General features: G+C 44.0%; 2 protein-coding genes across 5 annotated transcripts in view; both read right to left on the minus strand.

Moving 5' to 3' along the window:
- Positions 1 to 3,152: 3,152 nt before the first annotated feature.
- Positions 3,153 to 8,263, minus strand: mansc4 (MANSC domain containing 4; the record flags this gene model as incomplete). The annotated part of the gene is made up of 5 exons (XM_083762602.1): positions 7,851 to 8,263; positions 6,546 to 6,680; positions 4,738 to 5,082; positions 4,335 to 4,537; positions 3,153 to 3,563 (listed from the first exon to the last, which is right to left on the minus strand). Exons 1-5 carry the CDS (start codon positions 8,074 to 8,076, stop codon positions 3,153 to 3,155), a joined length of 1,320 nt encoding a protein of 439 aa, XP_083618728.1. The 5' UTR covers positions 8,077 to 8,263.
- Positions 8,264 to 12,697: 4,434 nt separating this feature from the next.
- Positions 12,698 to 27,381, minus strand: part of tead4 (TEA domain transcription factor 4) — a 50,999-nt gene continuing 36,315 nt past the window's right edge. For all 4 annotated transcript variants that reach the window (XM_083762597.1, XM_083762595.1, XM_083762596.1 and 1 more), the window contains 3 exons: positions 21,900 to 22,040; positions 16,495 to 16,647; positions 12,698 to 13,692 (listed from right to left, as the gene is read on the minus strand). In XM_083762597.1, the coding sequence (XP_083618723.1) occupies positions 13,579 to 13,692; positions 16,495 to 16,647; positions 21,900 to 22,040 (408 nt within the window). In that variant the 3' untranslated portion in view covers positions 12,698 to 13,578. The remainder of the gene's footprint in view (positions 13,693 to 16,494; positions 16,648 to 21,899; positions 22,041 to 27,381) is intronic.

Raw genomic sequence — 27,381 nt, forward strand, 5'->3', positions numbered from 1 at the left:
GCACAATGTTTATGTTGTATTTATTTTCCAAAAATAAACTCTAAACTGTTGTACATGTATGCCTGATACAATAGTCCATCATTCAATACCACAAAGCCTGTTGTAAAAAATATATATGTGGGTACAGCATTGTTAATATATTACAAAAGAAAATCTATCTTCATATAAATGGTCTTATAATACTCATAAGATAGCACAATATCTGTCTACTCGGGTCATTGGTGGGCTGCAGACAGTTCAGAAACCTGTCTGCCAATGACATTGATTAAACTATAGCCTTAGGCGCGATTCATACTACTATTTTAGAGCCGAATAAAAGTCTGTTCGGCTCTGTAGAGCCTACAATGTGACGTCATTTGAGGTTCGGGGGGGGGGGGGGTACCGTCCTAAAGTCGGCTCTTCGGTGCTACTGAAATTTTCTGACGAGCCGAAATCATTTCGGCACTACAGCGCCAAAACAGAGGTAAAATAGGAGTATGAATCGGCCCCTAGTCTTCCTGAAAAGTTTGTACGCTGAAATAGATTGTTATGTAAGGGATAATATCTGGCTAGGTGGTCATTGTCGAGAGTTAATCACCCTGAATGTGAATTGTATCCCTGCAATGACCCCCTATACTATATCCAGATATTATCCCGCTTATTACATGGCTACCTAACATAAATTAAGAAATTGATCCAAAACACAACAAAAAAAGTATTCGCACTGGCTGCGTCTGCCCAGCTGCAGCTGTCGGAAAACAAGGAAGTGAGTTGATCAATTCAGCGATTGACAAATCAGAATAAAGCATTCAACCAAGCCATGTAATAAGGTACATTAAATAACGTTTCAAATCTTGTTTGAACTGAACGAAGCTGGATTCTGAACTGTCCACAGTAGATAGAAACCGTGCCATCTTCTGAGCATGAGTGAGGACCAAATGGGTTGCAAAATGGGTGCTCCTTCAAGTTGCTGTAACATGAAGAGCTGTCTGATGGCCAGCAGGGCCAGTTGTGCTCATCTCCTGCTCCGTGCTCCATGCTCCCATCCTGCCGTCCTCCTCCCGTCTCCTAATGGGGTGAGGAGAGCGACGTCCCCGCTCAAAGGACGCATTCAGCTGCAGGTCTGTTTAAAAAGCACCCAAGTCCCATTAAACGGCTTTGGTCCGTGCTCCTTTTAGTTCTAGGTCACCAGAAACTCAATGCCATCCAGAGATGTGTGGGGGAGACCGGAGGGGAGCAGAATGAATCTATGAATAAAGTTCACACAAGACTCAACACACATCAGTAGTGGTGGAACGTAACTGAGTCGGTTTACAGCACTGTACTTCAGTACGGTTTAGCTTTACTTAAAATATTTATTTTATTTATTGTATATATTATATACAAATTAAATGATGCTACTAATAAATGTTTACAAAACTATTTAAGCCCCGTTTTGTAATTTGTCTATTAAAAAATAGGTCACAAAGACAGATTTTGGCAAATTTGAGTACTTATTCTTTGGTACTGTATATGTAAGTATATTTTGATGGCAAAACTTTTGTACTTTTACTCAAGTAAATTTTGAATACAGGTACTGTATTGATATGGCTACTTTTATTTCCTTTTCTTTTTAATCTACTTCCACCACTGCCCCACAGTGCTTCGAACAACTCTGGAGTTTGTTACTGTAGCATTTCTTGCTTGGAAGCCCACATCAATGCACTTAAGTGTAGGGCAGAGGACATCTGGGGAAGGGCCATGGGGTTTGGCATCAACATCACTTAGAATCTATTGAAGTGTATCAAAATGTGGGCCTGCCAAATGGACACTCATTTTTCTGAAGGCAAATTATCCCACCTTGGATGGACCCGTTCTGTCTCAACTCGCAATCCTCGTATCAAACTTTGGACTTGGCACACACTAATTGTTTACACTAGAACTGTAAGGGCCGATTCATACTCCTATTTTAGAGCCGAAATAAAGAGCCTACAATGTGACGTCATTTGAGGTTCGGGGGGGGGGGGGGGGGGGGGGGGCGGGTACTGTCCTAAAGTCGGCTCTTCGGTGCTACTGAACATTTCTGACGAGCCGAAATCATTTCAGCACTACAGCGCCGAAACAGCAGTAAAGTAGGAGTATGAATCGGCCCTAATGCCTAATTTATTCTCCATTATGTGATGGCGTCTACTGCGGATAATAGTCCTACAACCTATTTTAAGCATGTGAGCTTGTAGATTGGCTATTTTCGGCTTAAGTCTCTGACCTTATCCCTCGCAAACTAAACTATCCAGACAGATTAACTATTTCAGGTTCACACACACGTCTCAGCTAACACGGACTACATTTTCCTAAGAATTGGCTGAAAATATAGTAATGTTTTATAGCTACATACACTTTGCTATGACATTTGGGATTTGGCAAACCTTCACAAAGAATCAAAACACACGTTTACTGTTCTAGAATCTAGAATAATTATATAAGATTAATACGACAGCATCTCAGAGGTCGTCTGCTGGATTCCTGCGTACTTCCATGCGTGAAGTACTGGGAGCTGATGGTAGGTGTGGCACTCCAACTCAGCAACCATCTCTCAGGGGTCTAGTGCATTGTTACGGGTACAAACTCCCGCGTGCTACTAGCGGATACCGACAATAAGCCACTCCCGACCTACTTCATGGTGGGCAGTCGTCCAGGTTTGAACGGTATTGTCCCAGTTTCAAGCTGGGTGTCCCGAGGCCCAACAAAAACCTATAAAACATTTACATGTTCCCGGTGTTCAGCATTCACCAGTGACCACCAAATTGTCCTGGTTTTCACCACAATTAAAATAATACTTGTTTTAGCGCGTACATGGATATCATGTTCTGTTCTGTATAGTAAGTGATACAATAATTGTTTCCCAACCTGATGAAAACACCAGGTGAAAATAAAAATTCAAACCAATGTCAAATAAATTGTCAAAAGTAGCAAGAATAGTAGATCTACACGCTCACAATGTGTCGTGCTGCACACGTGTGTTGTGATCTTATAAATCTGCTATTTTCTCTATTTTTTTAAAATCAGATGCAAGTGATTAACGGTCCCGGTTTGGGTTCTTTGCAAACACACCCAAACACATTTCGGAACGGTGAAACCTTAGTTCCGACCATTCTGGCTCCAGCTCTCCCCACTACCCCCCCCCCCCCGACCCTTCAGGAGCTCTCCCTGACCAGCACGTACTTAACGAGCCTCATGGAGCCCCGCCGTACTCGCCAGGTGGTCCTGTAGCGTCCCTTCCTCCTCCGGCGTCCCCTCCAGCTGACGGCCACCACGATGGAGCAGCAGCAGCTCAGGAGCACCGTGATGCAGGTGGCCACGGCGATGAGCAGGCTGTGAGCGGCCACGTGCCAGCCGGGCCCCAGCTCGCCCAGGCTGTCCTGGTCCCCCTCACTGACCTGACCTCCTCCCTCACCAACACCCGCGCTGTGGTTCCTCCCTCCCAGGTACACCTTGGTGTCGTTGGGCGGATAGTGCTGGCTGCTCTCGATGTTGGCCATCAGGCCCATGGTGGTCGGGGCAACACTGGCATCATGCGCAGGACTGCTGGGGACCTGGGTGTAGGCCTGTCACCAATCATGAAATGTTAGTTTGTTGCTGTTGGGGGAAAAAACTCCATATTTTAACTTTTGGGTTTTCTTCCTCCATTAAAATAACACCCCTACTTGATCATGATACAGCATCGCACAAAAGCATCAAGTAGCAGATAGGCAAGCTCCAAACGTGGTGCAAATCGATGCATTTTGAGCTTGTAGATCTGCTACTTTTGAATTTGTACTGTATGAGGTTTCCACCAGACAGATGAGTTGATGATTAATAGTCATACCGATAATAGGTTCTATGCACAGCTTCTGTGTGTTCCATTCTAGTCAAACAGAGTTAGGTTTGCTTCTATTGTACATGATGTTGGCTCACTGGAAAGACTGCTATACTAAATGGAGTAACACATTTTTGTTGAATTGTATACATAGAACCACAATGGAAAACAAGTCCCCAGGACTTTTAGCCTTAATGTCTGACTGTAGACATTACATTTCTGACTAATATTCAACAACCAATCAATCAAAGCACATGTGAAGGAAGGAAGCAGCCAAATAATTCACAAATATGGCTGCTGTGCATATTGTGATTAATGATTTAACTGTGTTTAATTGGATTTGAACTTTGAAACCTACATAAAACATTTCTGTTTGGGTACCAAACATCAAATTAAATAATGTGCTAAGCTATGGTACACTTGTAGATTAGTTTTTCATGCAATATTTTGTACATTTCTTTTTTTACAGAGAAGATGAATGGAAACTGATTATTCAATGTGATTATCTAATTCTTCCTACCTGAGAGAGGGTGGTGGAGGGAGCGGGCTGGGTGGTGGTGGTTGTAGCAGCCTCCATAGACGTGGGGAAGGTAGGGGTGGTGTGGGTGGTGAAAGGGACATGAGGGGTGGGTGTAGAGGGCAGAGGTGGCATTGATGTGGTGGTGATGACGGAGGTTTGTGGTCGGTTAGAGGGGATGGTGGGTGCATCAGTCTCCACCTGGTCTAAAAGAGGTGACGGAGAGAAGGACCAAAAGCATGGTTATTATATTACTAAAAACTAACTACAACTATTTTTTCTTTTGTTTTTAGTTATAATTTAGTTAAAAAACTAACAAAACTAACGAAGCTACCTCAAATCTAAGCGAATAGGAAACAAAAAAGACAAAAATATATAACTAATGGACATTTAAAAAACGAATAACCTTGGAACAAAGCTGATGTTGTTGTTGAAAGGGTTGTGTGTTGACTAGCAGCACTCTGCGGTGTGGAGGTGGAGGTTGAAGTGGATGGTGGTGAAACTGGTGATGGTGGTGTTTTTGTTTTGGAGGTTCTTGCGGTGGGTGCTGATGAAGTGGACGGCTGTGCCTTGCCAGACGGCTGTGCTGGCATGGGTGGCCAGTTGAACTGTCTTTTGTCTGAGGCCAAAGGTTCTGAGGCCAGGGATTCTGAGGCGTTGACCCAGCCACCGGACAGGTGCGGCCACAGGCGCACATTATTGCCGTTGGACGTGAAGTACTTCCCAAACACCAACAGGTCAGGATCTACACCTGTGTGGCATAAAACCCAAGTATGACTCATAATAGCGCCACCAGGAAGCCACATTTTGCAAAACACTTTTTTTTTTAGTACTCCTACAGATTTTGTCCAAACATCACGCAAATCGGTACACCGTACCTCTGTAGTCATTAAACGAAACGTGTCTTTTTCATATTCCATCCTGATTGGCTAAAATTGGCTTCCAAAGTTTCCAGGAGTGCTCCCTTTTTGAACAAAAGGCTACAAGTCATGAACACAGCGAGCGATTGAGGTGAAACTTAGCATGCACTACATTGAGGAACAAATGCCACCCTTTTAACATTGCCCTATTACATCCCATTTTTGCAAAACATAATGCAAATCGGTACAGATTATCTCTATTGTCAATCAAGTTGGATCAGTCCGATCCTTCATATTCCATCCTGATTGGCGACTTCGAACATTGCTGGACCACAATAACCTATAGGCATAGGCCTACCTGACCTGGCGGAGACCGGAGCACTTTTTCTAGTTTTTAATGTTTCTTTGCATGACATGATGCGGGTTAAAGCTGCACTTTGTAACTTTCCTGTCCTCTTCTACCCTGGATTTGAACCCGGTTTCCTGTGTCTTAACACTTAAGTGCTGACATTTTTACCATTGACCTAATAGAGCCTGCATGCTTGCTCAGGGGATTTTTTTTAAGATGTTTTTTGGTGGCTTATTTTTTATGGAGGGATAGACAGTAGGCTGACAGGAAATGGGGAGAGAGATGGGGGGGGTGACATGCAGTAAAGGCCGTCGGGATCGGGAGTCGAAGCCACGGCACACTGCCAGACTGGATTACCAGCCAAGGTGCCTGGACCGCTGAGCCACGGCCCAGGCCAATAAATGGAATCTTGACCATCAGGTCAAAATTCATGTCAGATCCTGTGTGTAGGTGAGCTATGACCTTTGACACGATCTTAAGATTTAAGATCCTGTCAAAGGTCATTTCATGTCTCAATAGAAGAGCAGGGAGATAAAATACAAGTGTCCCATTTGTATAAGTTATGATATCTGCAAGGACTTCCGAAGAAGAGTACACCTGTATAAGGTGATCGAAAAAAAAAGTCCCAGATGATTCAGTCTAATGGGATTTATAAAAATACATTTAGCTCTGCTTTCTGTTCCCAGACAGTGTTTTTGGTGAAAACAAAATGTATTCAAATGCCAATAGAACGAAACATCGCGGTGACAGACGGGCAGAAACGTCTTATCTCCATATTCTAGCTTTTTGTGTTTTTTCGGAAATGATTCAAATGAACACCCTACTTGATCTCACACAAAAACATCAAGAAGCACGGTGTGAAGCGGAATTTGAATTTGAAGCCTGAAAAGTAACAGTTTTGGACATAATGGTTTCCACCCGACAGACATTACTGTATGTCAGCTCAGAGACTCGACAGACAGTGACAGAGATATTACTGTATATTATGTCATCTCAGAGACTCACCCTTTGTGATATTGTACAGAATGACGTTGCTTCTTTGACTCAGAACGCAGCTCTCCAGCGTAGGACAATGCAGGTGAAAACAGTTCACATTTTCTTGAATAGTATCATAGTGGAATATCGCCAGATTACAGGAAACTATGAAGGGAAAGAACAGATCGGTGCGCTTATCAACAATTAGGCTACAATACCAGGCACATATATAGCCTACCTCAGTGGTTCTCACATGTTTCATGTCAAGGACAACTAGACAAGGACCCCCAAATGTGTCCTATATTTATATTTATATTTAAATTGCCTAGATATTTATAAAAGTTATGATGGGACGCATTGTGAGCTTGTAGCCTACCTGTAGAGGAGCTGCACTACTGTATGTAACTTTCCATTTCTACCCCGGATTGGAACCCAGAGGAGATTTTGTTTTTAAACCATTGATATAATAGAACCATGCCGGCTTGCTCAGGGAATGAAGTGAGCATCAGGTCAAACGTAGTGTCGGATGTCTAAGACTTTTGACAAGATCTAAATGTCTCAATAGAAGATCAAGGAGACAACATAAAACCACCCTTATTGTAAAGATTATACTGCATTAACATGATGACCTGACAACGTTGAACACAACGTTGTCAGCCAAATAAAGACGTTTTGTAACTTGTATGGCAGGCCATAAACATTTACATTATACTCTACCATACAGAATGGCAAAATTGTAAAAAATATATATATAATAATAATAATAATACATAGTGCCGCTTTAACCATTTTGTTGGGGACCCTCTGGAGTCCCCCCGAGGACCCCTGGGGGTCCCCCAGACCCCACTTTGAGAACCATGAGTGGCCTACCCGGTGTTAATCAGTGCAGAATGAATGTGAGGTAAAAGGTAGTGTATATAAGTGATATTTTATGGTTAAGACAAAGAGCATTTGTACAATTAAAACTCTATATTCTGATAGTAATCATTGTGAGTTTGGTCAGTAACAGGAGTCTTCGTTCTCTCCAGCTCTTTAATTAATTAACAATTTACATTTCCAGGTGGGACACCAATCAGGAGAGAGTAGCCTACCCCTATATCATCTTCATGTTTTTAGTGTTCCAGATCCAGTTTTGTCCTGTATTTTACATCCTGATTGGATCAAATTGGTATCCTGACTTGTATTTTGTGTTTGCTCTCTGTTTATGCCTACTAAAGAGATGGAGAGATGGCGGAGACACCGTTAGAACAAACATTATATTATCATCATAATATAGAGTAGGCTATCTAAGACTTATTTTAACAAATTAAACTAACTTTAATAAACGATACTCACAGTTTCTGGTCAGACAACACGTGCGGCTGCATTTCAGCGCCGTCTCCTCTTGGTAATATTTGAGCAGCTGCGCGCCTCTCCTCTGAGACTCCTCCACATCTATAAAGAGTCCGGGGAAGCGTCGGATCCAGCAGTTCTTGTAGTAAGACGTGGGCGAGCACCTCGACTCAGTGCTGGCGGTACACACCAAACTCACAATGGACAGCAAACCCCATGGGACATTCATTGCGCGTAATGGTGTACATCAGACCATGATAATAACAATAATATACAGTTTAAAGACGTACTGGACATGATGCGGGCAGGCATGACATGAAGGTAGACTGGATATGGTCTGATTTGCTGCTCTGTGTGTTTGTAGCTGCAGGTGTGTCACCTGCACAGAGGAGGAGGTGCATGCAGACCTGCTCATGCGTAATGGTGGCGCTTCTATTTGCTTATTCATCTCGACTCGAGACCTTTTTCTTTCGTTCTTTTTTTAAAGCGTTTGACCACACTGTATGAAGCCTAAAAATAATCAAGGGAGCCCCATAATAAATTAATAGGACCATTATATATTTAGGTTTACTAGCCTATTACACCCAAAGTCTGAAAGTAGCATTTAGTAGTAGCCCATAGTAGTATTTTTTTTCTTCCTATATTTGCAAAATGGATCATGCAATAGTCTCTCTCTCACCTATTGTCTGCTTGTCTGAGTTTCATTTTCAGTTTACAGCTAACAGCAGGGTTTGTAGATACATGGACCCCATGGCTTAGCGGCTAAGTCTGGCTCACATTTAGCCCTCCAAGCAGAACCCAAATGCTACTGAAGTTTCTGACATTTGTTCGACCCAGTGCATTGGGTCCTGTTCCTCGTCGTCCATGCCACCTGATTAAAACATTTACTGGCTCTGTTTACATGTTAAAACGCCTCCCCGCGGCATGTGACGCCATTATTTTCCTTGAGTTATTCTGAATTCGGTAACTTTAAGTAGCTACACATCCCGGTGCGAATATCTCCTGTGGCGCGGAAGCCGTTAAGTATTTTTAATATATGTTTGCCCGATTTGGAAGCTTGGATTCTTCTTGTTTATTGACACCTCATTGTACCGCCTATCTGGCTAGCTAGTGGCGCTATAGCTATGACACAGCAGATCAGAGGCAGGGACGTAGCCTCACAAGCCAACCGCACACCGGGAGGCGGTACAATAAACGGTAAACAAACAAGAAGAAATAAAGCGACCAAATCGGTCAAACAAAGATTAAAAATACTTAACGGCTTCCGCGCCACAGGAGATATTCGCACCGGGATGTATAGCTACTTAAAGTTACCGAATAAAGAATAACTCAAGGAAAATAATGGCGTCACATGCCGCGGGGAGGCGTTTTAGAGAGAATCTCCACATCCGCATTTAGGAATTTCCATACGAAAATACACTAGCGAGCAGGGACCCAACGTAAAACTAAACAAAATATCAAAAAAGTTTTACGTAGGGTCCCGAAAGGGGCTAGCTCACATTGTGTTGTTGCCAGTATTTATGGAGCGGTAACCTTTACACCAGTCGTTCTCAAACCACTGGTGTAAAATTCATTATTTCAAGGCCCCCAGTTTGGTATAATACGAGTAAGACGCCCTGAGGGCTACAAGCCACGCATCCGCCTGGGTGACAGTAAACTGCTGGGCGACCGCTGGCACTTTGGCATGGGGGATCAGATCAACATATTATGGAATGAATTCTGTACTGGCCATAGCGTGACTTGAGTGTACAGGGTTTGCTGAGGTCAGATCAACAAATGGAATGTCAGAACAGATCAGCTCCATACAGTGGATGGAGATCTAAGGGTGGCAGCGGAGGCAGTGTCTTGAGTGTACAGGGTTTGATGGGGGCCCAGGTAGGGCCGGGCTTTAATTTTCGGGCCTGACACTGACCATGATACTGACATGACACTGACCATGATACTGACATGACACTGACCATGATACTGACATGACACTGACCATGATACTGACATGAGTCACTGACCATGATACTGACATGACACTGACCATGATACTGACATGACACTGACCATGATACTGACATGACACTGACCATGATATTGACATGAGTCACTGACCATGATATTGACATATACTGACCATGATACTGACATGACACTGACCATGACATGATACTGACCATGATACTGATCTATACGATGTGTCACAGATACATATAATAGAAGCTCATAAATTGACAATGAAATACTTAACCTTTTAGTTTTGTATTCAAATTGCATTTATAACGGTGGCCTTGAACCACTTACCTTCAGTTTACAAACTATTTTTAGGTTTTTTGTAGATATGCTATGCTATTTTTGGCAAAGAGGTTTACTAATGATTAGTTTACCATAGAGGACTTTTATGGTTAAATAAACAGGTAGAGAAGGGAAGACTCCCATGGTCGCTGTAAAAGATGAGGTCACGCTCTAACTGCAGTTGACAGCAGGCCTATTGCCTGCAATGTATACAATATAGTCTTCTATAGGCTACATATATTCTACTATAAAATAGTAGAATAGTTTAGTATTAAGACTGAATCCTAGATATTTTAGATATGAAATGAATACTAATATCCATGCCCCACCTCCTGTGGATACACAGCAGCATTGTTTAAATGAAATATAAAATATCAATTGTTATTGTGCATGAGAAACACAAGCTGAGGAAGTTAGGAGAGATAGAATAGCCTCCCCGGCGCAGAAGGCCGCCATTGTAAGCATGTAACGTATCTGACTGGGCATGTGCCCCAGTTTAGAGTTTGGCATAAGGAGCAGTGGGCACTTAACACTAAAACTCATAATCATTTCAATCAATTGGTTTTGAACCGACACCACCGTGGCTCACATGGCAATTGGCACTGATTCACCTACTGATACATCACATGAAAAGCTGGCACTGCCACTCATAGTTGGTTGCCAAAGCCTCAAAATAGAACTGTTATAATGTTGCTAGCTAGACAAGCCCTCCCTCCTTGACTGATCTTCAAAGAGTTTGAGCCCAATCCTCCAGTTCTTTACTGTCTGGACTAATAATGCTAGACTGCTGCTGAGTTGAAAGAAAATATGGAAAACCAAGATTGTTTTTGGCAAAATTGTGATGACGTCTCTTGACCAACAGATGGCACTGCGGGCTTACATACTGTCTGTCCTAGGCAAGGCTCAGGGCAAGATCAATTACACATCTATAGAAGTATCAACCATTTTCATTTCAAGGAACCCTCAGTTTGATGTGATTAGGCCGAATAGCCTACCTCCATTTGATACCGTTTGGTATCTCTGGGTAGGGTTGGGTATCGAAATTAGGTTCCAAGTAGGAACTGTTTTGTAGCATTGTTACTGTAGGAATTATATTAGGCCTTAAATTTCAAGAGAGTACTCTCAGAATTTCTGAGAGTACACTCCATACACAAAGAAAGTGTTTTCTGCCCGACAGCAATGATATGAACTGGAAGGTATTTGCATTCCTATACATTAGATGAGATGAACTCCATAGATTAATTCACTGCATTTCTAGAAAACAGTTGAAATGAGATATCATACTGTTTTATACTTTGTGTGACATGAATTTAGATGAATACAGTATGTTTTGCACTAAAATTGAACCCTAAATGTTGATATATACATTGTACAGCCCCCCAAACGTCCATTTGGTCCCCGCCGGACCAGTGTTGATTTCGTCTACTAAAACTATGACGAAAAATGTTTGTCGACTACCTTTTTTCACTGACAAAAAGTAAATAGGCTAAGAACTAAGCTATGATGACTAAAATTGAGACTAAATTAATAGGGAGGGACTTGTGGGGAAGAGATCCAGTAGAATTAAAAGTTATTTTACGTTTGGTTGCACTCTGAAAATAGCAGATCTACAAGCTGTGAGCTTGCCTATTTTCAGCATGCAACCAAGTGTAAAATCTTACGACGCCATCAAGGGCTGACAAAATAGTACTATTTTGTAGACAAAATCAACTGTACATTTAATCGACTAAAATCATGATATTTAGTCGACTAAAACTAAAACATTTCAGATGACAAAAATATGACTATAAAGACTAAAAAACTAAACTAAAAGTAAATCAAAATGTTGTCAAAATCATGGCAACCATGGGTTTCTGTCATCATTATTGGAATATAAAATCCAGCGACAGACACACAGGTTATGTAAAGAAGCACTTTGTATTTTCCATCTGACGCCTCAGGGCAAGTTACAGTTTACAATCAACTCTGTAATCATCTTATTACAGATCCAAATACATCTGGTTCAAGTTAGCAGTGTTATTATGTGCCTTTTGTTGGAGTCAGAAGTTGTTTGTTTTTTTCATCAAAAAAGTAACAAGACAGTACAAGAAATACTGAACATTAACAACATCAAACAAGATGAATACAATAGTTATCCCCCCCCCCCCCCCCCCAAAGAAAATAAATCACAACTTTTAGCCTCTATTCTTTCATAATTAATTACGAGGAGATGGATATGGCACTGTACATTATTATGCGTCATCAAATAAACACAAAAGATTGGCACAAAGGAACTGCAATACATTATGGAGGTGCAGAAGAGTGAGTTTCTGCCTCAATTCTCTCTTTTTTTTCAGTTTTAGTTTTCTCTCACCGTCATTCATATTTATATTCACTAGGTGGCGGCCTCGGGCAGCCAAACTCTTCACAGGTCCATGTGACAAACCGTCCCCTGCACATGCATGATGAGTGGAAAAGGAAACTAAGTCAAACAAGCACTATAGTTAAATGAGATGAAACGACAACTTTCTTCATGCAATGTCTTAGTTGGCTCCTTCGGTGTAAGAGAAGACAACATACCATAAGTCCTCTTTTCTGTGTGTGTGTGTGTGTGTGTGTGTGTGTGTGTGTGTGTGTGTGTGTGTGTGTGTGTGTGTGTGTGTGTGTGTGTGTGTGTGTGTGTGTGTCTGTGTGCGTGCACGTGTATGTGTGTGTGTGTGTGTGTGTTAGAGGTCTCACTGGCCTCACGATTCGATTCGATTACGATTCACCTCATAACAATTTGATTCTACGATGCATCTCTCTCTATGTCTGCACAACATGGCACATTTTGTATCAGTTAATACAAGTTGTCAGATACACATTTAACTACTTTTTGTATTTAGAAACTGCTGTGATGTTTATGTATAACCACTCTCCTCCTTGACATAAATGCCTTAACATTAAATAAAAAGAATGCAACATTTCTTCTGGAGCTAATTGTAATTTTGCAGCTTTACTGTCCAACCGAGAGCAGAAAATAAACAATAAATAAACAGCTATAAATCTATAATGTCACGTTGCTGCATCGTAGAATCGATTATTGTCCACACCTCTAGTGTGTGTGTGTGTGTGTGTGTGTGTTAATAATATGTGTGTGTTTTATTCGTGTTGTAGTAGCCTCCTCTTCACACAAATCCCGAATCAACTTCCACGGTGTCCACAAATCCAGGCCTTCTTCCCCTGCTGCAGTCACTGTTCCTGGGAATGCTAGCTGCTGACACAGCCAGTGTGTACCCCTGGGGGTCCTGACTGACACATTCAACTCAGTATGGGGTTTTGCCTTAAGCCTTTTCTTTTTTTTTACAGAGGAAGTAGAGTCCATTGTTTAGTGTTTTGCCGTTGGTTGAGGTGCTTGTAGTGTTTTGAGTTCAGAGCAGCGGAGCAGAGCAGAGCCGTACAGTGGCCTGCAGGCCAGCGGTGGGTCGGTGGGTCAGTCTTTGACCAGCCTGTAGATGTGGTGCTGGGCACCGTGCTCGCTGGTGGACACCTCAAACACGTAGGCTATGCACAGCAGCGTCTCTAGAGTGTCCCTGTTCGTCACCACCTGTACGTGGCCACGCACGCATGCACGCACACACACACACACACACACACACACACACACACACACACACACACACACACACACACACACACACACACACACACACACACACACACAACATGCTCTGTTGGATGTAGTATGCTAACATGACTCCACCTCTTTGTTTTCAAGCACCCCCGGATAATTGATAACTTGCCCTGAGGTCTTAAGAAACCTGATGTATAAATGTATGTGTGGACTAGAGCAACTGAGTCAGATAATGACATCATTACTGCTTTGACTAACCCTGTGTTTTGTATACAGGTCATGTAGATTCTCTTCCAAACGGAAGGCGGACTTGTCTGCATGTTAGACATTGAAAACCTGTATTTATTTTTCTTTCTTTTCTGCTGTACTGTAATGTGTTTTATACTGTGATGTATGTATTTTATCTGTGATATGGATCTCCCTGGGTCTGAAATAAAGTATTGATTGATTGATATGCCACGGACCCCCATTTGATACAATATTTAAACTCTGGGACACCCCAATTTACACTGTAAAAGCTTATTTAACCCATTCTGAACGGCATCATGTCATGCTTTAGCTATTGAAAAATAGCAGATCTACAAGCTCATAGTGTGCCACCGAGTGGCGCGCTACGAGCTTGTAGGTCTGCTATTTTTGAAAAATCGAAGAACGACTGACATTTTTAGAATCTCATCTCAGCTCAGAATGGGTTAATCAGACCAGTGTGTGTCCAGTGGAAACCTCGTATGAATCTGATCTCAGGTCAGAATGGGTTAACTCCGGAGAGTGCACATATTGCACCGTATGTGTGCACTTACACACTAGCATTTACTCAAACATCAAACATAAACAGTTTTAGTTAGAATCACAGTAAAGTACACCTACCTACACCTAGAGCATAACCCTGTTCACCCCTGAAACGTACTGCGGTTTGCTGACAGAAAAATCACTGTCAACTTAAGCACGGCATAATATTAAGTTATTAACATGATAATATGAATCATGTGACGACTAATTTGGGGCTTAAACGTCCTGACCATTGTCCTGGAGACAAAGCACCGATTCTGTCTGGAGAAGTGAGTTCAGTTCAGTGTGTCAGATAATCTGCCAAGAACAAGCAGCCTTCACCAAGTCATTATGCTCAATAACGCCATGTCAATGAATAGAGCCACTTGTTGCATGACGCACATCATCCACAGTCTATGTTGTGTGTGTGTGTGTGTGTGTGTGTGTGTGTGTGTGTGTGTGTGTGTGTGTGTGTGTGTGTGTGTGTGTGTGTGTGTGTGTGTGTGTGTGTGTGTGTGTGTGTGTGTGTGTGTGTGTGTGTGTGTGTGTGTGTGTGTGTTATCTGTGCTTTTCCTGGTTAATATGAGTTTAAATCAGCCCATTGAGTAAAGCTAATGACATGCTGCCATGTAGCCGTCAGAGTGGGCTCAATATGGCCATTGTCCTGGCCAGGAGGAATGCTGCCCCCATGCAGTGGCAGGACAAGGAAGGGACACCAGTGGCTTTGAACCTACTGCAGCTGAGGACCACTCCTGGTTGACTATCAAGGTTAATTAAATAAAGTTAGGAAGCGAAGACCGTACGGTGGACTCCATGTTGCTCCATGGAAGGAAAGAAACATGCGCAATTGAGACCAAGAAAGCTGAACGCGGAAGTGTTGGCTGCATATAGCCCATTGCGCATGTTTCTTTCCTTCCATGGAGCAACATGGAGTCCACCGTACGGTCTTCGCTTCCTAACCTTATTTAATTAACCTTGGTGACTATAGGAGCACATCACACTCCCTGTTATTCACCTCCCTCTCTTCTGCTGAGGGCTCATTCACAAAACGACCACGACGAAAAAAGAATGGTATCGGCAATGCCGGGGCAGAAACCTCTTACCTCCATAATCTAACAGTTTGTGTTTTTTTTCCTAAGGCATCAGGCCTGAGGAAGGTCCGGAGGGACCGAAACGTTGCTTCATTAAAGAAGAAAACACTCATGTACCGAGCAGGTGTATATTCTACTGCTTTCATTGATGTCCACTGGCCTACGCGCCTGATTTCTAGGTGTGCGAAAGTTTTCTCCTACTACAGAGTCACACAAAAGCATCAAAAGTAGCAGATCCAGAAGCTCAAAATGTGTAGATCTGCTACTTTTGAATTTGAACTCCTGAAATGTAACAGATCAGACATGAGGTTTCCACCCAACGGAGATGATACACAGTATGTCAGCCATGACTGCTCCAGTGTGCTTCTAAGCATAAATCAGGCATCACGACGCCATCACGGCACAGCCTAAATACATTTTAGTCGACTGAATTAACTGCAGAATTAGTCGACAAAAATCGTTTGGCATTTAGCAATTTAAAACTGGGCTAAAAGAAGGTTCAGATGACAAAAATATGACTAAAACGACATGGAATTTCATTTAAAAGACAAAAAAAAACGGACTAAAACTAAATGGAATTTTATTCAAAAGACTATAATGAGGTAAACCAAATAAAAAGTGTGCTGTCAAAATGACCAATGATCTTATTGTTATTATTATTATTATTATTATTATTATTATTACTAGTTTGCATATTGTGTCCAATATTTGATTAATTTCGCCTTTTATTTCATTGTTAATGGTACAAGATACCGGGGTTGTGGCTCTTTCAGAGCAGGAACTCTGGGGGGAGGGAGGGGTAAAAAAAAGTTCAAACATTTTGTATGCTATTTTTGACTCATATGTGACTTGAAAAATGTATAAAGAAACTTTGATAAAAAAAAATGAAAATGAAAATGATCCCTTCATGGTGTACCTGTAAGATGGTGAAGTTCTCCAGCACACTGTTCATCATGTACTTCTCCGGCAGGTGTTTGAGTTTGTGGATGAAGTTGATCATGTATTCACACAGCGGTGAGCGGTGGATCCGAAACACGTAGCGCCCGTTCTCGAACCGTGCGTATTCCGTCTATGGAGAGAGAGAGATCGACGTTACATACGTCAATGTGTATGTTTTATGTATGTTACAGTACATGTGAGAAACCAGTACTGTACAAAATGTCTCTCATTCTCTATTCGATGCTGTCGGACAGAAACCTCTTATCTTTTTTTCATTAAAGGACCACTTCACCACTTTTCAACCTATCTTCATATAATAGGTCCTCACTAATAATCGTGAAAAATGGCGCAATTTTTTCTACTCGGTCTGTGTCTCATAGGAGGGCTGTGGGCAGTTTAGAAACCGTCTTCCAGTGACACCATCGATGGGGAATACAAGCTAATAGAAACTGCAGGCTTTCTAGTCCTGAAAAGTTGCAATGCGAAAATGGAAGCCATCATTCTCACGATAATGAAAATCTAAACATTTTTGTAAAAAAAAGTCTTGTTTAAAAAAACATCTGCCTAATGATGATGTCACTGGAAGACGGTTTCTAAACTGCCCACAGCCCTCCTATGAGACACAGACTGAGTAGAAAAGAATCGTGCCATTTTATCATGATTATTAGTGAGGACCTATTATATGAAGATAGGTTGAAAAGTGGTGAAGTGGTCCTTTAATGCCCTACTTGTATCATACTACGGCATCACACAAAAGCATCGAAAGTAGCAGATGTTCGAGTTTGAAATGTGGCACGAAGAAATGCTGCTGTGAGCCTGCAGATCTGCTAGACCAGGGGTAACCAACCAGGGGTAAACAACCAGGGGTAACCAACCAGGGGTAAACAACCAGGGGTAACCAACCAGGGGTAAACAACCAGGGGTAACCAACCAGGGGTAAACAACCAGGGGTAACCAACCAGGGGTAACCAACCAGGGGTAACCAACCAGGGGTAAACAACCAGGGGTAACCAACCAGGGGTAACCAACCAGGGGTAACCAACCAGGGGTAACCAACCAGGGGTAACCAACCAGGGGTAAACAACCAGGGGTAACCAACCATAGGGGTAACCAACCAGGGGTAAACAACCAGGGGTAACCAACCAGGGGTAAACAACCAGGGGTAACCAACCAGGGGTAAACAACCAGGGGTAACCAACCAGGGGTAAACAACCAGGGGTAACCAACCAGGGGTAAACAACCAGGGGTAACCAACCAGGGGTAAACAACCAGGGGTAACCAACCAGGGGTAACCAACCAGGGGTAACCAACCAGGGGTAAACAACCAGGGGTAACCAACCAGGGGTAACCAACCAGGGGTAACCAACCAGGGGTAACCAACCAGGGGTAACCAACCAGGGGTAAACAACCAGGGGTAACCAACCATAGGGGTAACCAACCAGGGGTAACCAACCAGGGGTAACCAACCAGGGGTAAACAACCAGGGGTAACCAACCAGGGGTAAACAACCAGGGGTAACCAACCAGGGGTAACCAACCAGGGGTAAACAACCAGGGGTAACCAACCAGGGGTAACCAACCAGGGGTAAACAACCAGGGGTAACCAACCATAGGGGTAACCAACCAGGGGTAACCAACCAGGGGTAACCAACCAGGGGTAAACAACCAGGGGTAACCAACCAGGGGTAACCAACCAGGGGTAACCAACCAGGGGTAACCAACCAGGGGTAACCAACCAGGGGTAAACAACCAGGGGTAACCAACCATAGGGGTAACCAACCAGGGGTAACCAACCAGGGGTAACCAACCAGGGGTAAACAACCAGGGGTAACCAACCATAGGGGTAACCAACCAGGGGTAACCAACCAGGGGTAACCAACCAGGGGTAACCAACCAGGGGTAACCAACCAGGGGTAAACAACCAGGGGTAACCAACCATAGGGGTAACCAACCAGGGGTAACCAACCAGGGGTAACCAACCAGGGGTAACCAACCAGGGGTAAACAACCAGGGGTAACCAACCAGGGGTAACCAACCAGGGGTAAACAACCAGGGGTAACCAACCATAGGGGTAACCAACCAGGGGTAACCAACCAGGGGTAACCAACCAGGGGTAAACAACCAGGGGTAACCAACCAGGGGTAACCAACCAGGGGTAACCAACCAGGGGTAAACAACCAGGGGTAACCAACCATAGGGGTAACCAACCAGGGGTAAACAACCAGGGGTAACCAACCAGGGGTAACCAACCAGGGGTAAACAACCAGGGGTAAACAACCAGGGGTAAACAACCAGGGGTAAACAACCATAGGGGTAACCAACCAGGGGTAAACAACCAGGGGTAACCAACCAGGGGTAAACAACCAGGGGTAAACAACCATAGGGGTAACCAACCAGGGGTAAACAACCAGGGGTAACCAACCAGGGGTAAACAACCAGGGGTAAACAACCAGGGGTAAACAACCAGGGGTAACCAACCAGGGGTAAACAACCAGGGGTAAACAACCAGGGGTAAACAACCATAGGGGTAACCAACCAGGGGTAAACAACCATAGGGGTAACCAACCAGGGGTAACCAACCAGGGGTAAACAACCAGGGGTAAACAACCATAGGGGTAACCAACCAGGGGTAAACAACCAGGGGTAAACAACCATAGGGGTAACCAACCAGGGGTAAACAACCAGGGGTAAACAACCAGGGGTAACCAACCAGGGGTAAACAACCAGGGGTAAACAACCAGGGGTAACCAACCAGGGGTAAACAACCAGGGGTAACCAACCAGGGGTTCAGGAGCTACCAGTAGCTCGCACGAGCCATTCCAGTAGATCCCGGAGTGAGCGGGTGTCAGACTGACAGGCAGCCAGTCCATCACTACCAATACACAGAACGTGCATTTAGAATAGCTCGCCGTGATGGCCCCAGACATGTGTTGGGCCATCAACTGCAGTGTTTGTTTGTCTGACTATTATGCACAACTTGTGCATAATAGTCATGCATATCAGAACAGAACAGTATAAAAACCCACAGAGCTAAACAGCCTCTCACTCACTACTATACCTACACAGGCAAGCATGCAGTGACTACTCTACTCTGACTATGGAAGATCTGGCGGAAATAAATCATAAACATCAATAATCATTTCCACCAGGAATTGGGAGCATCCATCCTTCCGACTTAGCCATGTTTTGGCTCAGTGCAAGGAACCATTTACGGACAGGGACATGGTTTAAGAATTGCTGAATGTCACGGTGGCCTGCTTGTTTTCTAACCATAAAAACAAGGAGGAATTTAAAGCATTGATAAACGTATTCAAAGCCTTGTCAATATGTGAATACTTTTCACTTCAGTTCGACAAGTCCACTGATATGCCACGGACACCGCCCAGCTAATTGTGTTTTCCCCTGATTTTACCACCAAAGAGGACTTTCTAGCCCTTATTCTGTTGGAAAAAAAGGACCCGGGGTGAGTATGTGTACAATGCATTCAAGGATTTAATTGCGTGACGACAAGATTCCTCTTCATAAAATCCTATCAATGACAACGGATAAAATGGAGATTTATGAACTGGTAACTGACTATCCACTGGAGGACAGAGCTAAAAAGCAGGACTTTTTTGTTCACTTGTGAGCAGAGAGAAGTATCCCCTGATTGTGTCTTGTGCACTCAAATGCCTACTTTGGCTCCACTTATGTTATGTGAAATGGCCTTTTCACAAATGAAAATGAAATCCAAGTTTAGAACTCGTATGACTGACTCACATCTTAATGACAGCCTCAGACTGGCAATCACTAACTAGTATGAACCAGATTTCAAAACGCTTGCAGATAATGTGCAGTCACAGCAGTCTCATTAAAGGTGGGCTGACACTGTCTGAAAGTATTGTATCAGTCACCATAACTGTTCAAATATATGATCATGTACTGTATGCATTTGTCATTTGAACATCTGTAAATATGAATATTCATCGAACTGAATAGTGTGCTATATAAGCAATTCATTTCATGTCCTTTGCGTTTTGTTTTATTAAAAAAAACTCAACAAATAAGATAATAATATGTATATTTCTAATACATTTGTCTTAATATTTAGGCATTAATTATATAACTATCAGTTATTTATTCGTAAACTATAGTCTCTGGATGTGTGCACATGAATTGAGCCTGTCAGAAATCGCAAAAAACAAGTGTTTTTTTAACACATTTTAGTGGTAGATCATGGCTTACAATTGGAAAGGTTGGTTACCACTGTGCTAGACAGAGACGATAATATGGAAATGCATCATGGCAAACGTCAAAATAACTCATGCCACTGAAACTCAGTTTGGTACATTCAATGGGGTCATCTATGTGATAATGTGCAAAATGTTTAACATATAATAGACCTAATGCAATGTATGCCTCTCTAAATATGACAATACATAATGTTACCGACAATAATCAAATGATAAAGGCAAGGCGGACAATAACATTGTGTGGCAGAAGGTGCTACCAAAGGATAGTATGTACTGTATACTGTGTGTGTGTGTGTGTGTGTGTGTGTGTGTGCGCGTGTGTGTGTGTGTGTGTGTGTGTGTGTGTGTGTGTGTGTGTGTGCGTGCATGTGTGCGTGCGTGCGTGCGTGCGTGCGTGCGTGCGTGCGTGCGTGCGTTAAGCGCAACGGTGAGTCATGTCGAGTTGAATAATGATTCATATTTTTTTTTAATCTCAATTGTGGTCAAGCTCACAGACAGCATCATTATTTTTTTAAGTACTCCCTGGCTCAGGCTGTATCCTACACGGATGTCTAGTTTTATGAAATGGACAAATTAGTCCTGGGGTTGAAGTAACCTTTTAGGGTACGGTCACAGCAAACTATGGCTGCCTTCTGTCTCCGCGTTGACTCATGTGATTGGACAGAGGGGGGAAAGCAGCAGGTGCTCCCAATAGACTTTAACTACTCGAACCATATTTTATATTTTAGATATTGAAAAATAGCAGATCTACAAACTCACGGCACAAGTGCTGCACTGAGCTTGTAGATCTATATTTGAAAAATCGTGAAAAAGTGTGCAAATCTTTAACCCATTTTGGGGTCGGGAACCCCTTTTGGTGTTAGCATTTTGTTATGCTTTAGCTATTTAAAAATAGCAGATCTACAAGCTCATAGCTTGTAGGTCTGCTATTTTTGAAAAATCGAAGAACGACTGACAGAATTTAGAATCTGATCTCAGGTCAGAATAGGTTAAAGCAAAGATGTTTAGGCGGTGGTGGTGGTGGGGGGGGTGTACATATCATTTTGGGGGTCCTTGACATGAAACAGTTTGAGAACCTCTGGGCTCCACATCATTCATTCCTTCCTCTCTCTCTCTCTCTCTCTCTCTCTCTCTCTCTCTCTCTCTCTCACCTCCACCTTTTCCACCACCTGCTTGCCGAAGGAGCAGACCTTGGTGGAGGAGGTGATGATCATGTTGTCGGAGCTCTCGTACTGACTGGACACGCCGTAGAAGAAGCCACTGTCGTCCTGCAGGTTGGCACTCAGGTCCGCCTGCATGGAGGAGGGAGGGACACAGTACTGGTCAAAAACACCTGCATGGAGGAGGGAGGGACACAGTACTGGTCAAAAACACCTGCATGGAGGAGGGAGGGACACAGTACTGGTCAAAAACACCTGCATGGAGGAGGGAGGGACACAGTACTGGTCAAAAACACCTGCATGGAGGAGGGAGGGACACAGTACTGGTCAAAAACACCTGCATGGAGGAGGGAGGGACACAGTACTGGTCAAAAACATCTGCATGGAGGAGGGAGGGACACAGTACTGGTCAAAAACACCTGCATGGAGGAGGGAGGGACACAGTACTGGTCAAAAACACCTGCATGGAGGAGGGAGGGACACAGTACTGGTCAAAAACATCTGCATGGAGGAGGGAGGGACACAGTACTGGTCAAAAACATCTGCATGGAGGAGGGAGGGACACAGTACTGGTCAAAAACACCTGCATGGAGGAGGGAGGGACACAGTACTGGTCAAAAACACCTGGCAGTTCATCCTGCATGGAGGAGGGAGGGAAACAGTACTGGTCAAAAACACCTGGCAGTTCATCCTGCATGGAGGAGGGAGGGACACAGTACTGGTCAAAAACACCTGGCAGTTCATCCTGCATGGAGGAGGGAGGGAAACAGTACTGGTCAAAAACACCTGGCAGTTCATGGAAACAGATTTTACAAAAATCCATTCATCTCAGGATTCTTTTCCCCGTCTGCGCTTTTGGTCAAAACAAGCAGAAGTCGTATTCAACGGCCCATGACTGAGAGCTGATGATCGTGGTTACAACATTTATTTTCCAGGTGAAAGAAAAGACGATCTTCTGTCACTCTTTCAAAACATCACATATCATTGCTGTCGGGCAGAAAGCTCTAATATCCATATTTAAACATTTATTTCCCTTCGTAAATTAACTACCTACTTGATCATGACAAAAGCACCTTTGTAAGGTGTGTTTTCTTGAAGGAAGTATAGGACACATGGGTGCACGGGGCGGATGGCGAGAAGAGTGGAGGGTGTGAACACGTGTGTTCTGAGCTTAATGAAGCTGTGTCACTAACTCTGACAGCTCCACAAAGCCTGAGAGGGATTCTCTGCAAAGCCAAGGAGCATCCCGTGGCCCATCCATGGCCCCTGTTGACTTAGCATTAGGCTGTCAATCCTGCATTCCCAAGATGCAGCGCATGTGTGTGTGTGTGTGTGTGTGTGTGTGTGTGCGTGTGTGTGTGAGTGTGTGTATGTGTGCGTGTGTGTGTGTGAGTGTGTGTGTGTGTGTGTGTGTGTGTGTGTGTGTGTGTGAGAGAGAGAGAGAGACAGAGAGAGGGAAAAAGAGGGAGAGACACACAGCGAGAGACAGAGAGAGAGACACCGCATGCACGCACGCAAGCGCGCGCGCACACACACACACACACACACACACACACACACACACACACACACACACACAGAACACACACACACACACACACACACACACACACACACACACACACACACACACACACACACCTCAAGTCCCCCATTTATCCAGGTTTCTGCTCCATTTCAAATCCTCCTGATAGGTCAGACATCAGAATATGGTGCTGCTGTAATCTGATCTCAGATTAGGGCGAGGTGCCATCTACATCAACAGACAGCGATACTTTACCTATTCCCCTCTCAGGCCCTTGTCTCCTAATGGGCCATTGAGCCGCCGTTCAACCTCTCCTCATCTCTTCGTCTTCATCGCCCCGGACCCCCCTTCCCCCTAATTCCTCTATTTGTCTTCATCCCCGGGGCCCGGTGACCCCCACCGCACCGCCGTTTGCCCGCTCCCCTAACGGCCTGCGAGGGAATTCATCCAATTACAATCAACAGCGCGCAATTGGCTGATTAGATCACGGTGGGCCGGCTGGCTGTGTAACAATTTAGCAGCGCTGGCCCAAATCGGATTCCCTCAGCACTTCAAAGGCGCTAGACAATCCGTTAGGACAGGGCCACGGGCAGTCGGGCACAGTGTGTGTGCGTGTGTGTGTGTGAGTGCGTGTGTGTGTGTGTGTGGGTGTGGGTGGGGAGGGGGTACAACGCAGGGCAGCCAGTGGCCGTCTATTAGTGGGGGTGTAAGAGATTTTTACTTGAGTAAAAAGCAGTACCACATTGTAGAAAGCCTCCGTTACAGAAATGCTATGAGTGAAAATGCAAAACCGTACTGCCTCAAATTACACTGAAAAGTGCCATAAGTAAAAGCAGTCATTATGCAGAATGTCCTGCTATTTCACAACTGCTTCAAAAGTTTAAAGAAAATGTGTCAAAATCTTCCAAAAATACCCGAGCTCACAGGGTGTGTCGCAAGATTGGCCATTTTTGCACAAAGTATAAAATAGGGCTCAATTGTTGAATGTATGATTTGTATTAATAATCTTAAATCTACATAGTTACTTGTAAAGGTTTCAAATATTTGCGGTGCTATAGTCAAAAGTACAATATCTGCCTGCGAGATGTGGTGGGGTATGAAGTATGACATCGTCTCTGTCGGATGGACAGCAAAATGTCCAAAACTGTTACTTTTCAAGATACTGTAGCTTTTCAAAAATCTACAAGCTCAAAACAATGCTCCCTTTGATACTGTGTAGTATGATCTAGTATAGGGGCTTTATAGGGCCTATATGGAAATAAGAGTTTTCAGCCCAACAGCAAGGAAATATTGGAAAAGAAAAGGACATAGTACAAGTATCCCATTGTACTTGGGAGTAAAGTACTTTAAGTAACTAAGCGTACTTTCACACCACTGCTGTCTAGGTGGGGAGGGGGATGGGGAAAGGGGGGTGGGAGGTGGGGGTGGTGGATTTGCTGGCTTGGAAATTCAATCCAGAATGCCATAGCTTTGGAGGCAGGCCAGCCGCCTGTCACCGGTCGCCATGCCAACCCCTGTGCCTCAGGACACCCCCGAGTCATGACCCGCGCCTGACAACCTGCGTCGCTGTGGCAACAACATCAAACACATTGCTTTTTTTTCTCCTCTGGGACTTTATGGCGGCGTTAACAAGGTTATCATATCTTCAGATGTGTTAAGGATTTCATTTTGCTTATTTGTATGGCCGCGAGCGCTCCGTTCTCCAGTGTTTCAATCCTCTCCGTTAGCCACAGTGGTTCTCAAACTCTTTCATGCCAAAGAGACACAAATTGATGTATTTGACTGAAAATGTTTTGTGACAGGGATTCTCCAGAAGAGAAGATTTCTGTTAAAAAAAAGACATATATTCTTCTACTTCTAATACTTTCAAGAATAAAAAAAGAAAAAGAGCAGATGTACGAGTTCGCAGCGTGGCATGAAACTGCTATTTCTGAATAGCCAACATAATAAAATAATCATTGAAGTGATTAAAATGATTATGATGCTGTATTAAAAAAATGTACTGTGGTGGGGACCCCCTGGAACCCTCCCCCAGAGTTTCGGTGGTGGTGGCCTGGTGGGGGGGTTTTGCTGCGGCAGAATTTGTGTTATTTTGTGGCGCATGCCATCAGAATGGGAAGACAAGACCCCCCTCTGGGAGGCAGATAGAAGGAGAGCTGTGTGTGTGTCATCATGGCTGCTGGAGGCCATCGGCTGGACAGGAGGAGACATCACGTCCCACTGACTGATGACTGGTTGCATCCGTAATGCCTCAATGTCCCCGGTCTCTTTTTTGTCTCTCCGTCTGTCCCCCACCTCTCTCTCTGTCTGTCTCCCCCGCTCTGTCTCTCTATCCCCATGCAGTCTCTCTGTGTGTCTCTGTCTTCGTCTCTCTCTCTATCTCTCTCTTTCTCTGTCTGTCTCTCTCTCTCTCTCGATCGCTTAAAAGAATCCCCATATCCTATACTCCACCCCCCCCCCTTTTCTCTTTTTCTCAAAACCTTAACACTATCCCTATCTATACTATACCCCACTATCTCTTCCTCTCACCACCTCTCTCTCTCTCTCTCCCTCCATCTCACCACCTCTCTCTCTCTCTCTCTCTCTCTCTCTCCCTCTCCCTCTCCCTCTCTCTATCTCACCACCTCTCTCCCCCTCTCTCTCTCCATCTCACCACCTTTCTTTCTCTCCCCCCCCCCTCTCTCTCTCTCTCTCTCTCTCTCTCTCTCTCTCTCTCCCTCTCTCTATCTCACCACCTCTCTCCCTCTCTCTCTCTCTCTCCATCTCACCACCTTTCTTTCTCTCCCCCCCCCCCCCTGTACTCTGTGTGTTGTAGTGATATACAGCCCTAACCCCCTTCATCAAATGCCACGGCTCCCCCAGCAGCAGCTGCTGCTTCTCTCTCTCCGGGAGGACAGAGGGAGAGATGGCCGCCGTATGTGTCCAATAGGGGTGTCACTCACCATGCCTTTTATCTCCCCACAATAAATAAGGTGGCGGTCGGTTTCCATGAGAGAAGGCTGAAGTCTCACGTATACAGAACGCCAGGCCAACTGGTGGCATGAGATAGCGTCCGGGCGCGCCGTGAAAGTGACATTCAATGGCCTTGTGGAATGGCAGGCCGGGTGCAGATGAGAGCAGAGCCGTGCATGGCGCAGCCTTGTTAAAGTCAGCACAACAACACAGCCCCGATGCCACCCACGTCAATCTGAGGGCAGACATGCCCCCTTTCCTATACAAAACCATTGTTTTGTTTCTATTATAACTTTTAATTGTAAAAATGTTAAAAAGTAATGAATGACAAAAAAAATCTGAATGACGATGTCAGTCACGAGAATGAGTTTGTATATAGGAAGGGGGCGTGCCTGATAAAATGGATATCAAATGTTACCAAATTTGACTGAGGGACTGCCATTGGATTTTATTTTTATTTTCGTTTTTCCGTGTCATATGAAAGCAGGGAATCATAGCTTCAAATTGACATATTGGTTGTTCAGTTTGTCCCACCAGTTTTGGAGATATGGCTTATAGAGTGATGTCTTGCAGAAAACAGCGAGGTGAGAAAACAGGCTTGAAAGGTTCACTTCTGTGGTCTCTATTAACTCATTAAAAAAAAAAAAAAGTTTTTCTCCTCTGGTGAAAAGCTGGAATTTGCGCTATGGCAGTCTCTCAGTCAAACCTGGTCACAAATATCTAAACCAAGCAACTTAATCCATTTTAGGCGGGAACCCCTTTTGGTGTTACATTATGTTATTCTTTAGCTATTTAAAAATAGCAGATCTACAAGCTCATAGCACGCCACCGAGTGGCGCGCTACGAGCTTGTAGGTCTGCTATTTTTGAAAAATCGAAGAACGACTGACAACATAGCTTTTTCAGAAACCTGTCAGGATGTAGAAGACATTTTTAGAATCAGATCTCGGGTCAGAATGGGTTAAAACTGTCCCGGGGTGCTCACAGAAGACCCCAA

Source organism: Protomyctophum parallelum, assembly GCF_964188405.1.
Source record: "Protomyctophum parallelum genome assembly, chromosome: 4".
Taxonomy (NCBI): Eukaryota; Metazoa; Chordata; class Actinopteri; order Myctophiformes; family Myctophidae; genus Protomyctophum; species Protomyctophum parallelum.